The sequence below is a fragment of the Hordeum vulgare genome, chromosome 1H, assembly GCF_904849725.1.
Source record: "Hordeum vulgare subsp. vulgare chromosome 1H, MorexV3_pseudomolecules_assembly, whole genome shotgun sequence".
NCBI classification, from domain to species: Eukaryota; Viridiplantae; Streptophyta; class Magnoliopsida; order Poales; family Poaceae; genus Hordeum; species Hordeum vulgare.
In genome coordinates, this window is record NC_058518.1 from 216,681,326 (window position 1) to 216,694,096 (window position 12,771).

Below are 12,771 nucleotides of genomic sequence, written 5' to 3' on the forward strand. Positions count from 1 at the left end.
ACTCCCTCCGTCCCAAAATAACTGTCTTAAGCTTAGTACAACTTTGTATTAGAGCTAGTACAAAGTCAAGACAGTTATTTTGGGACGGAGGGAGTATTTGGATAGGACCAAGATGACTTGAAAGTGCATTGTCAGGTTTTAGTATTGATGACACACAATCATAGGGACTAATGTGTTTGTTAAGTGCATTGTCAGGTGTTAGTCCCCTTTATGATGATTGTCGAGTCATGGGCGACAACCCAAAAAGAATAGATCAAGTCGTAGAAGCCCGGAGGTCTCGAGAAGGCTCTATTTTAATTTCATTCAGTTGGTACGGAGCCCGCACTATTACGAGAGGACTTGTTTGGTGAAGAGTCTTGGTCAAAGTGACCAACATATTTGCTAAAGCCAAAAAGCACAAATCCCCTCAAGAATCTCTCCAAAAATCAAAGGAAATGAGACTGCGGGAGTGTGGAATGTTTCTCCAGAGTAGATATGGAAGAAATGCTCAAGAGGTAACCCTATCTGGAGTGGGAAAGGGTATCTACAACGTGGGGAAGAAACTAGCCATTTTCTGCAAAATTCCACATCCGGGTGTTATGTCTAGAGAGATGAATTGTAATGCGATGATTTCATTAGGGGTGCTGGTGCACGTATGTATAATACAAGGGAAGGCCTCTACCTCAACTATACAAGACTAGAAGGTGGGCCACAACTATAATACACGTGCAACACAAATACATATTCAACACCCCCCGCAGTCGAAGCGTCACTGGAGACACAGAGACTAGACCGAAACTCTTCAAAGACGGGAGCAGGCAATCCCTTAGTCATGACGTCAGCAAACTGTTGTGCCGTCGGCACGTGGAGAACCCGAACTCGTCCAAGGGCAACCTGCTCGCGCACGAAGTGAATATCAAGCTCAATGTGCTTCGTCCGTCGATGGTGCACCGGGTTGGCAGAGAGGTAGACCGCACTGACGTTATCGCAGTAGACGACAGTGGCCTTGTGAACGTCACAAAGCAACTCCTGTAGTAGCTGTCGTATCCAAGAGCATTCGGCCACGGCATTTGCCACGGCGCGATACTCTGCCTCGGCGCTGGAGCCGGAGACCGTGGGTTGCCGCTTCGATGACCAAGAGATCAACAACGGCGCTGGAGTTCCTTGTCAAGCTGCGCGGCCGCATTCGGACCCGCCTCCGCCTCCCTGGCGCCTTCGCCAGAGTGATGGAAGAGGGGAGGCCGCCAGTGTTGTGGTTGCAGGCGCACGGCTGCAGCAATGGCGCCATGCAGGTGGACGTGGAGTACCCGGAGCCCCGCGTCCTGGTCCTTGGACGCGGGTGGAAGAGCTTCGCCCGCGCCCACAATCTCTGGGGCGGGCACAGTCGGTGGAGTCGGCACAATGCATATATATCTCTCCCTAATAATAAAGCAAATAGGGTTTCTGGTCGTCCGTCATTAAAATTACCCTTAAAGTTGATAAAAATTACCCACCAATGCCACCCGTAAGTATAAAAACGATTCGCTTTTCGGATTTCAGAAAACGCCGCCCTGTGTTGTGTTTATAAAGTACTGATATATAGATATACCAGTAACACATGACTAGCGCGATGGTCAGAGGTTCGATCCTCCAGGCCAGAGACCGTGGTTCGATCCCTGGCGCACCACTTTTTCTCTCTTTTTCCCATTTTTTTAATGGGCCGGCCCATGTGAGCTCAGGGCATCCTGTTTAATATTTTTTTTCTTTACTTTTTATTCCTGTTTTAGTTTTTTCTTCTCTAAATTAATTCCAGATTTCAAAAGAACAAAAAAATTAAAAGTTATCAGTTTGAAAAAAATAGAAAAACGATAAACTGTTTGTGTATTTACAAAATATTCAACAAGTCATAAAACGTTCATGAGTTCAAAAATTGCTCACATATTATACTTCAAAGCACGATTTCATATAAATTGTCATGAAATAAAAAATGTTCATGATTTTTTAAAATGATCCGATATTCAAAGCATATTCAGGAATTTGGAAAACATGTCTATCAACTTTTAGAAAATGTTTGTAAAAATTAAAACACATATGTTAATAATGAACAAAACTAACTGTCGCTTACATAAAGGTTTTATGATTTTATTTAGTCCCTCACGTCGGATAAAAAAAGGTTTCCGTGTTTTGTAGTTTTGCTCAGCTAAAAAATATTTTTTTTGTGACGCCTTAACAAATCAAGCCGCGATGAGCATCATATTTTTAGTTTTTGAAATTACATTTTAAAAGTGCCTTATCTCATCACATTTCAAAAATCCTTATGCCATTATTGCATTGGATTCATACCTTTTTATATCTATCACACCTGCATAACCTCATAGTTTTTCTTCCGTTGCAACGCACGGGCATTTTTTCTAGTATATATATATATATAGGGTCGCGCTATTCGTTACCCTGGGTGAGAAATAGTTATTCTTCACCCCCCTCTGTTTTAATATCAATGTATCGTAATTTTACGTTCCGTAAATTCTGTCTTATTTTATACGTAAAATGAGACTGTAAAAAAAATAGAACCAATATAAAATATTTTATATCACGTAAAATTACGAACATACAAAAATAGTGCAAAAAATACAAAAAATTCAATTTTTTCTGGTATTATGACCTATATTTTTGTTTTTGTTTTGTCAAATTTTACGTAGTGATTCAATATAAATGTAAATATTTGTATTTAAAATTTAATTTATTTGTAAAATGATCGTAAAATTATCTCGGGTGAAGAATAAACTATTCTGCACCCTGGGTGACGAATAGAGTTATATATATATATATATCCCTAGTTGGGTTAGTTGGATGAATATCTTTGTAGCTGGAAAGTTCCGGCATGATCTTAGCAGATTGGTTACATCACACTATATAAACACAAAGGCTGCGCATAAGGAGCAGCAGCCATATGGTAGGTTCTACCAGGTCTCGGACATAGGTTGTAGGGGTGGAAGTGCGGCCGGCGAGGCTCGGGACGCCGGCGCCGGCGGTTGGGCGCCGTCGCTGGCGAAGAGAGAGAGAGAGGCGGCTAGGGTTGGGGCTCCCGTCTCCTCAGGGAGACGACAACAGAATACTGTTTATTGTCTGATTAATATCGAAGGGGTACATGTGTTTATATAGGAGGACAGCCTCCACTAAACCCTAGATAACTTGGACTCTAATATAACTTGGACTCTAAGATAGCTAAGATAACTTGGGCTAAGCCCGTAACTGACCCTGCCCATTGGGCCTCCTCCGTTGGTACGTTGTACCGGTCATAACATCTCCCCCCGCCTTCTCAAACAGCTCATCCTCGAGCTGAACATCTGGAAACTGCTGGCGGAAATCGTCGAGCTTCTCCCAACTCGCTTCCTCCTCTGACAGGCCGGCCCACTGTATCAAGACATGCCAGACGCCGCGGCGCTGCTGCGCCTGCAGCACCTTCGCCACCAGCGCAGGAGCTGGAAGGAGGCGGCCATCCGAAGTAGGAGGAAGGGCCGGCGTCGCTGCAGGAGGGTCCCCGCGGTGGGCCTTCAGTAAGCCGACATGGAAGACGTCGTGGAGGCGAGAACCAGCTGGCAGCTCCAAGCGGTATGCGAGTGTGCCGACACGCTCCAGCACACGAAAGGGACCGGCGTAGCGAGGTCCCAATTTGCGCTTGGAGCACGGGTCCAGAGACTACATGGTCCTGTGGAGGAGGCGCAGCCACACCCAATCGCCCACCGCGAACTCCGCCTCGCGATGATGAGCATCGTAGTACTTCTAGGCCAGCTGTTGTGCTTGGAGAAGACGCTGGCGCGCCTCAGCCAGAATATCGTCGCGGGTGCGGAGTAAGTTGCCCGCCGTCTCGGAGCGAGCCGTCCAGGCTCGTAAGGGAGCATCGCCGGAGGTGGGCGTCCGTAGACCACCTCGAAAGGCGGGGTGCGAGGGCGGAGTGATAGGAGGTGTTGTAGCAGTACTCCGCCCACGCCAACCAGTCCACCCAAGCTCGTGGACGATCACCAGTAACACAGCGCAGGTACATGGCGATCACCTTGTTGACCACCTCGCATTGGTCGTCCGTCTAAGGGTGGAACGCCGTGCTCATGCGTAGCTTCACGCCCGCCAGTCGAAAGAGATCCCGCCAGACATGTCCTGTGAACACGGGATCACGATCGCTGACGATGGACGAAGGAAAACCGTGGAGGCGGACGATGCCGTCGAAGAAGGCCCGCGCCACGGAGGCGGGTGTATATGGATGACCCAGGGTGATGAAGTGCGCGTACTTGGAGAAGCGGTCAACCACCGTGAGGATGACGGACTTGCCACCCACCTTGGGAAGGCCCTCGATGAAGTCCATGGAAATATCCACCCACACCTGGGAGGGTACGTCCAGCGGCTGCAGTAGTCCCGCGGGTCGTAGTGTCTCCGTCTTGTTCCGCTGGCACGTCACGCACGACCGCACCCAGTCGCGGACCTGCGCGCCATCAGCGGGGATGTAAAAATCAGCACGGAGACGATGGAGAGTCTTCTGCACGCCCTCGTGCCCTGCAGAGTGCGCCAAGGTCAAGACCAAGTGGCGCAGGTCGCCATGGTCGGGCACGAAGAGGCGGCGGCCATTGAGGAGCAGCCCCTCGTCTAGGCAATAGGGCGCTGCCAGCTCGCCGGCGTCAAGGCGCTGGCGCAGGCCCTGCGCGTCCGCGGCTGTTGAAGTTGCCCGGCGAATGTCGTCGATGAAGGCGAAAGATGGCCCGGAGCGGATGCACATGATAGTGCCAGCCGTGGCGACGTCGTCCGCGACATCCTCAGTGTCGCGGCGGGACAAGGCGTCGGCGAACGTGTTGAGACGGCCGGGGCGGTACTCGATGGTGAAGTCGAAGCCGAAGAACTTGCTGATCCACTGGTGCTGCGGGACGATTGAGAGGCGTTGGTCTAGCAAGAACTTGAGGCTGTAGTGGTCCGTGCGCACACGGAACGACCGGCCCCAAAGATAAGGCCGCCAGTGGCGCACCGCCTGAACCAGCCCAATAAGCTCGCGCTCGTAGGCCGCGAGCCTGTGATGGCGAGCGGCGAAGGGGCGGCTGAAGAAGGCGAGCGGTCCCTCGCCCCGGTGGAGGACGGCGCCGAAGCCGATGCCAGAGGCGTCACGGTCCACCACGAACGGCATATCGAAGTCCGGCACCTGGAGGACGGGTCCCGTTATGAGCGCCCGCTAGAGAGCCTCGAATGCCGTAGTCGCCTCCTCGTCCCAGGAGAAGGCGTCGCGTCGAAGGAGACGCGTCAGTGGCGCGGCAATGAGGCCGAAGTCCCAGTTGTACTTCCGGTAGTAGCTGGCGAGGCCCAAGAAGCCGCGGAGCGCCCGCGGTGACCGCGGGGTCGGCCACACGGCGACGGCGGCGACCTTGTCCGTGTCCATTGCTACCCCGTCCGCCGAGATGACGTGCCCTAGGTACGCGACGGAGGTCGTGCCGAACGAGCACTTCGAGCGCTTGAGGTGAAGACGATGCGCTCGAAGCTCGTTGAAGATGATGGCCACGTGCTGTAGGTGCTCCGCCCAAGATGCACTGTAGATAAGAATGTCATCAAAGAAAACTAGCACAAAGCGGCGCAAGTATGGGCTGAGCACGTCGTTCATCAGGGCCTGGAAGGTCGCCGGCGCGTTGGAGAGGCCGAACGGCATCACCAGGAACTCGAAGTGGCCATGGTGAGTGCGGAACGCCGTCTTCTCGATGTCGTCAGGGTGCATGCACACCTGATGGTAGCCCGAGCGCAGGTCGAGCTTGGTGAAGAAGCGCGCTCCGTGTAGCTCGTCCAAGAGCTCATCCACGACGAGGATGGGGAACTTGTCCTTGGACGTCAGGGCGTTGAGGGCGCGGTAGTCGATGCAGAAGCGCCATGTGCCGTTGGCCTTGCGCACAAGGAGCACCGGGGCGGAGAACGGCGATGTCGAAATCCGGATGATGCCCTGTGCGAGCATGACCGCCACCTGACGCTCGAGCTCGTCTTTCTGCAGCTGAGGGTACTGGTACGGGCGCACGACGACAGGCGCCGTGTCCGGCAGCAGGTGGATGCGGTGGTCACAGGGCCGGGCGGGAGGGAGGCCCTCTGGCTCGTCGAAGATGTCGCTGTGCTGCTGCAGGAGGTCGGCCAGAAGGGGATGCGCCTCATCTAGTGCGGCCGCCATCAATTGGAGCTGCGGAGTCGCGACGCCGGAGCCGCCGATGCCCGTCCACTGAACGCGACGGCCGCCCTCGCGCCAGGAGATGAGGGACAGCACATCAAGGTCCCAAAGGATGGGGCCGACAGTGGACAGGAAGCCGATGCCGAGGATGAAGTCGTAGCAGCCCAGGTAGATGCCGACGCAGTCGATGGAGAACGGCTCGTCGCCGATGAGGACGGGAACCTGCCGCGCCACGCCCTCGCAAGAAAGGCGGTCCCCGTTGGCGACGGTGACGCTGAACTTCTCCGAGCCCGCCGGTTGGAGTGCGAGGCGGCGCATGGTGTCCCCGGACAGGAAGTTGTGCGTCGAGCCCGTGTCCACGAGCGCGGTGAGACGCTCCCCGTCGATTGTCACCGAAAGCAGCATCGTCTTTGCCGTCTTGATGCCAGCCATGGCATGAAGGGAGACGACGAAGGCGGTCGCATCGACCAGCCCGTAGGTCGTGACGCCGGCCTCGGAGAGTGTTGTGGCGTCGATCTCCGCGGTGAGGGCCTCCACCTCCGCGTCGTCGACGGTCTCCAAGTAGAACAGGCGGGCGCACGTATGACCCGGTGCATACGGCTCGTCGCAGTTGAAGCACAGGCCCTTGCGGCGCCGCTCGAGCTGCTCGGCCGACGTCAAGCGTCGGAAGGTGCGTGTTGGCGCGGGAGCAGCCGCAGTAGTGGTCGGCATGGTGGGGCGTGTCGGGGTGGCGGCCGCTGGAGCGGGGCGTGTCGGGGGACGCGTGCCGCGGCCAGGGAACGCCTGCTGCAGGGCGTTGGCGTGCTGCTCGTACGTGCGCGCGTAGTACATGGCCGTCTGCAGGTCCTGGGGGTCGCGCTTCTCGACGTCGATGCGGATGTGGTCGGGAAGGCCGCCGACGAAGAGCTCGGCGCATTGGCGAGCCGTGATATCAGGCGCATGGCAGGCCAACGTCTGGAAGCGGTCGGCGAAGTCCTGCACCGAGGTGGTGAAGGGAAGGCGACCGAGCTCGGCCAGGCGGCTCCCACGTATGGGGGGGCCGAACCGAAGGAGACACAGGTCACGAAAGCGCTCCCACGGAGGCATCCCACCCTTGTCCTGCTCGAGGGTGTAGTACCACGTCTGTGCGGCGCCACGGAGGTGGTAGGAGGCGATCCATGTGCGGTCGGACGCCATGGTCTGTTGCCCCCTGAAAAACTGATCGCACTGATAGAGCCAGTTCAGGGGGTCGACGGTGCCGTCGTAGGTGGAGAACTCCAGCTTGGTGAAGCGGGGCGGCTGTTGCACGTGCGGCGAGGCCGCGTAGGCGCCCTCGTGGCGACCCAGCGCGGCGGAAGGAGGGTGCTGCGGCACCACGGAGCTCCCGACGTACCGGTCAGTATACCCGCCGAACCCCCCGAAGGTGGTGGCGGGCGGCTGCAACACCGTCGGCTGGAGCGGCGCCGTCATGTAGGTCGGCGTGTCGAGCCACGTCGGCAGCGGGGATGGCGACGGCGGCCACGTGACCTGGTTGATTGGCAGGCCCTGGGGCGTGACGGTGGCCGGGGCGGTGGCGCGAAGGGCGCCGCCGGCGGGGGCGGTGGTGGCGGGGCCGTGTACGGAGCCTGGAGGAAGGTCCGAAGGTTGGAGACCGCCAGGGTGAGGTCGCGGATCGCCGAGGACATCTCCGCCGGGGAGAGGACGGGGGCAGCTTCGGCCGCCAGGGCCGTAGTACCGGAGGCGGCCGGACCTGAGGTGGCCGGTGGCGGCGACTGGTGCGGCGGCGGCGGCTGCTGCGAGGTGGCGGGGAAGGCGGTGGTGGCGGCGGCGGTAGGTTGTAGGGGTGGAAGTGCGGCCAGCGAGGCTGGGGACGCCGGCGCCAGCGGTTGGGCGTCGTCGCTGGCGAGAGAGAGAGAGAGGCGGCTAGGGTTGGGGCTCCCATCTCCTGAGGGAGACGACAACAGAATACTGTTTATTGTCTGATTAATATCGAAGGGGTACATGTGTTTATATAGGAGGACAACCTCCACTAAACCCTAAGATAACTTGGACTCTAATATAACTTGGACTCTAAGATAGCTAAGATAACTTGGGCTAAGCCCGTAACTAACCCTGCCCATTGGGCCTCCTCCGTTGGTACGTTGTACCGGTCATAACACCATACCACAGAGCCTACTCAGGAAAGGAGTCGGTGTATATATATATATATATATATATATATATATATATATATATATATATATATATATATATCCCTAGTTGGGTTAGGTTGGATGAATATCTTTGTAGCTGGAAAGTTCCGGCATGATCTTAGCAGACTGGTTACATCACACTATATAAACACAACATTGCTCGCTACCCACACACATGCTCGCTAAGCCATTGAAAATACATAGAAGTATAACACAGTGATCAACACAGTTAAAATCAACTCCAACTAGCATAATGATTATGACTACACAATAGGAAATTGCTAATCATTTTGTGTTTCTTGGCAGTAGGGGTTGGACAGAGTACCAGCAATGTGCTGAGGGCCCCTTGTTGCAATGAGAAATCCCATGCAATATATGAGTTGACAGCCTCAACACTTAAAATAACCTGTAGAATAATGATTGACAGAACATAAGCATTTTGAAACCCTAAAAGTCGTAAAAGACAGCTAACAGATGTTCCAAACTAATATTCAAATATTTAGATAACTGTAGACCAAATTTGCATTTCATACTCCCTCCAATCCAAAATAGGTGCCGTGTTTTTAGTTCATTAATGAGCCAAGAAAAGAACTCTGTCCGACTAAAATGGTACCTCATGTGTCTTTCCCGCTGGAATAATGGTTTCTCGGTACTCATCGTTTTTCCTACATGAAGTGTAAAAACAAGAGTCTTTCAGTCCTGCAAGGCCTTCCAAAACTTCTCCATGCTTCGTAGCAAGCTAATGCTAAATAAGCACAGCAAAATGCATCAAATTTGCACTGAATCAAGTACCTGGAATCAGCACCTGCATCCTCAGCAGATATGAAGAATGGGGCATTCACAAAAACCTCACTGCAATGGTTTCTCTCAGCAGTTAACAGAGTGTTAACAGTCATAAATAGAAGTAAGAAATTCTACATGTCATACATTAGGATCTAGTGAGGCTGAGGCTGCTGAACCTGCATTGCATGATCAGCATCTAACGTCCTACAGTATAGATTAGACTTCTTCGTGTTATTTATAGGTTACATTTGATAATTATTTGCTGATATCAGTAGGCACGAAATGCTAAATGCTACAATAAAGTAAGTCGACAACAAAGATGCTAAGATCAAGTTGACAAGTTAAACAATGCCTCGAAGTAAAACGCTCAGAGCAACAAAAAAATAGCTATTAGGTTCAAAATGTATCAAAACCATGTGAAGAAGCAGGAAGCCGAACTTATTGACCCACAGAAATAAGGTTGTACAACACTATGTATTTCTTCTTTGAATCTAAGTATTTGCGCAGTATGAACAGAAGATGATTGCGAGTTAAAATTTAAAATGTATATGTGAAGCACTAGTATGGAACATGGGAACATCGAAAATCAACATACTATTGTTAGAGCATAACAACTGTTAGCTAGGTATAAGGTTGATAATGAAATTATAGTACCCGATGAATGTAGTGAACTTCCCAAATTCCTCGGTGTATATAACCACTGCCTGCTGCAACACAGCAATGTCATCCTTCTCTCTGGTTATTTTTTAGATAGAGTTTCAGAGTTATTAGAACTAGAAGGGGCACACGCAAACAGAGTTAGTTCCAGGCTTCCAGCAAGACATTCTATGGCTAGTTAAAATGTGTATACTCCTTCAAATAAAAACTCGCTCACATTTTCTTCTGTCCATATCGTGCCAAAGAGAGATGTAGATACAATCGAACTGCAAGCACCAGTTTTGTAAGTGTGTATAGTGCTGGCCCATAACGTTCTCTTTGCACTTCCATAGGTCTGAGGAGAAAATTCAGTTGAAAGAAATGTCATCAATAATAAGTACTTAAAGGAACATTCAATATTTTATTTGTCCTTCAATCCATGTACACGGTAGTACATGTTAACTTGTGTTACGATAAAAACAGTAGCAAACATACCCATTAGCATCATTTATTTGTCGAATAAAATCCAATAACACCTGCAATGGTCAACACAAGAAACTGGGTGTTACTATGCCATCATTTAACATTGCATTCTAAAAGAAGTAATAATAAGTACTTAAGGGGATATTCAACAATTTACATATTGATAATGACATGCCAATATCAGATGGAATGAAATTCGTAATAATCCAGTGCTATCTCAATTTATAATAACGATGTTCTCATGAACATCATCATCATCATCATCATCAAATATGGTGAATATGAATCGAACAATTTGGCTAACCTGTGGAACACCAACCAAGTACCTAACAAGTGTCTTATATACACCTGTTGCAGAACCAAGCTGCGCTAATTGCACCCGCCTACATACCAAAATGGAAAATGGTTATAAATTTATTGATAATGAATATGTGTAGACCGATAACTGAAAGGAGAAGAACCTATCCATTTGCTGCTTCCATAGCAACGCGTATCTATCATGAATGCTTCCACCAGCACTAACTACAGCATCAACCTCCGCTTGCTTACTTCTCTCAGAGCGTTCTCGCTGTTGCCTGATCAGTGTACCACGGAAGTCTTGTGGCATGTATGTCATAACTACAGATGTTATAAATGAAGGTCAAATACCAAATGATAAGGCGATTAACATGACGAAAGAAGTATTGTTTTACTATACAAATTTCATTTCCAAAAATCAATAGTTCAAAAATGACCGGAAGGCAACATGGTACACACTCGTCTCAAAATACAACAATAGATACCACAGAGCATATCATAGTAAGCTAGTTGGTCTAAAAAATATCATAGTAAGCTAATATGGGGAATGTGGGATTAACAACCTGGGAAAATATCAGGAAACAGTGAAGGGCTACAACAACAACAACAAAACCGTTAGTCCCAAACAAGTCGGGGTAGGCTAGAGGTGAAACCCATAAGATCTCGCGACCAACTCATGGTTCTGGCACATGGATAGCAAGCTTTCACGCATCCTTGTCCATGGCTAGTTCTTTGGTGATACTCCAGTCCTTCAGATCTCTCGACTCCTCCCATGTTAAGTTCAGTCTACCCAACCTCTTTTGACATTATCAGCACGCTTTAACCGTCCGCTATGCAACGGGGCTTCTGGAGGCTTGCGCTGAATATGCCCAAACATCTCAGACGATGTTGGACAAGCTTCTCTTCAATCGACGCTACCCCAACTCCATCTCGTATATCATCATTCCGGACTGGTCCTTCCTTGTGTGGCCACACATCCATCTCAACATGCGCATCTCTGCTACACCTAATTGCTGCATATGTAGCCTTTTAGTCGGCCAACACTCAGCGCCATACAACACTACGGGTCGAACCGCCGTCATATAGAATTTGCCTTTTAGCTTTCGTAGCATTCTCATCACAAAGAATGTCAGAAGCTTGGTGCCACTTCATCCATCCGGGTTTAATTCGACGGTTCACATCTTCATCGATATCACCATCCTTCTGCAACATTGACCCCAAATATGAAAGGTGTTCTTCTGAGGCACCACCTACCCATCAAGGCTAACCTCCTCTTCCTCGTGCCTAGTAATACTGAAACCGCACCTCATGTACTCGGCTTTAGTTCTACTAAGTCTAAAATCTTTTGGTTTCAAGGTCTGTCTTCATCGCTCTAACTTCCTATTGACCCCCGTCCGACTATCATCGACTAGCACCACATCGTCCACAAAGAGCATACACCATGGGATATCTCCTTGTATATCCCTTGTGACCTCATCCATCACCAAGACAAAAAGGTAAGGGTTCAAAGTTGGCCCCTGGTGCAGTCCTATTTTAATCGGGAAGTCATCAGTGTCACCATCACTAGTTCTAACACTTGTCATAGCATTATCGTACATGTCCTTGATGAGGGTAATGTACTTTGCTCAGACTTTGTGTTTCTCCAAGGCCCACCTGAAGCAGAACAAGGTTGTCGAGGAGCAACTCCACCTTGTTGTTACAATGTGTACAACACAAGTGTTGAAGGAACTACTTCAACGTGTTGCGCTAGATATTGCTCTAGAGGCGAGTGTAGGCCAATATGGCAGCAAGAGTTCAATCCAGAACTCCTAGAGCACAAGATGTACTACAAGATCTTGGATAAGAACACCAAATTCTATTATAGGTAGTGGGGGTACATAGTCTGCTAACAAACTAGAGGTGAGGACCTCTATTTATAGGGCTTTGGGAAGCCTTCACATACTTTCTACTTATGGCTAGAACACTCTAGAAAACATTACTTAAGATTCACCATTCTACTCATAGCTACTCACAACTAGAGGACCCTAGAAAATAGGTAAGGTAGAAAAGAAAAAGAAATACTGCACTGGTGTGCAAGCATCTAGAAATAACCAAACAAATCTGACATATGATTATTATTTTTTCATCTGGTGTTACTCATCATTCTCCCCTGGTTGTTTGGAACTCGCCCTCGAGTTATCTTCATAGAGCCCTTCTTCTAGATGGTAGAGACTCAAGTCCGCAACACTGGAAGTGTTGGATATACCTGTTAGGAAAGCAACT

At 50.2% G+C, this 12,771-nt stretch overlaps 1 protein-coding gene across 3 annotated transcripts in view; it reads right to left on the reverse strand.

Annotated features, from left to right (window-relative positions):
• The window catches only part of LOC123428985, a 58,604-nt gene that overhangs the window by 21,145 nt on the left and 24,688 nt on the right, over positions 1 to 12,771 (reverse strand). For all 3 annotated transcript variants that reach the window (XM_045113058.1, XM_045113065.1, XM_045113073.1), the window contains exons 4-11: positions 10,674 to 10,830; positions 10,517 to 10,595; positions 10,225 to 10,265; positions 9,968 to 10,084; positions 9,748 to 9,828; positions 9,103 to 9,162; positions 8,924 to 8,975; positions 8,636 to 8,716 (exon numbers count right to left, since the gene is read on the reverse strand). In XM_045113058.1, coding sequence (XP_044968993.1) covers positions 8,636 to 8,716; positions 8,924 to 8,975; positions 9,103 to 9,162; positions 9,748 to 9,828; positions 9,968 to 10,084; positions 10,225 to 10,265; positions 10,517 to 10,595; positions 10,674 to 10,830 — 668 coding nt within the window. The remainder of the gene's footprint in view (positions 1 to 8,635; positions 8,717 to 8,923; positions 8,976 to 9,102; positions 9,163 to 9,747; positions 9,829 to 9,967; positions 10,085 to 10,224; positions 10,266 to 10,516; positions 10,596 to 10,673; positions 10,831 to 12,771) is intronic.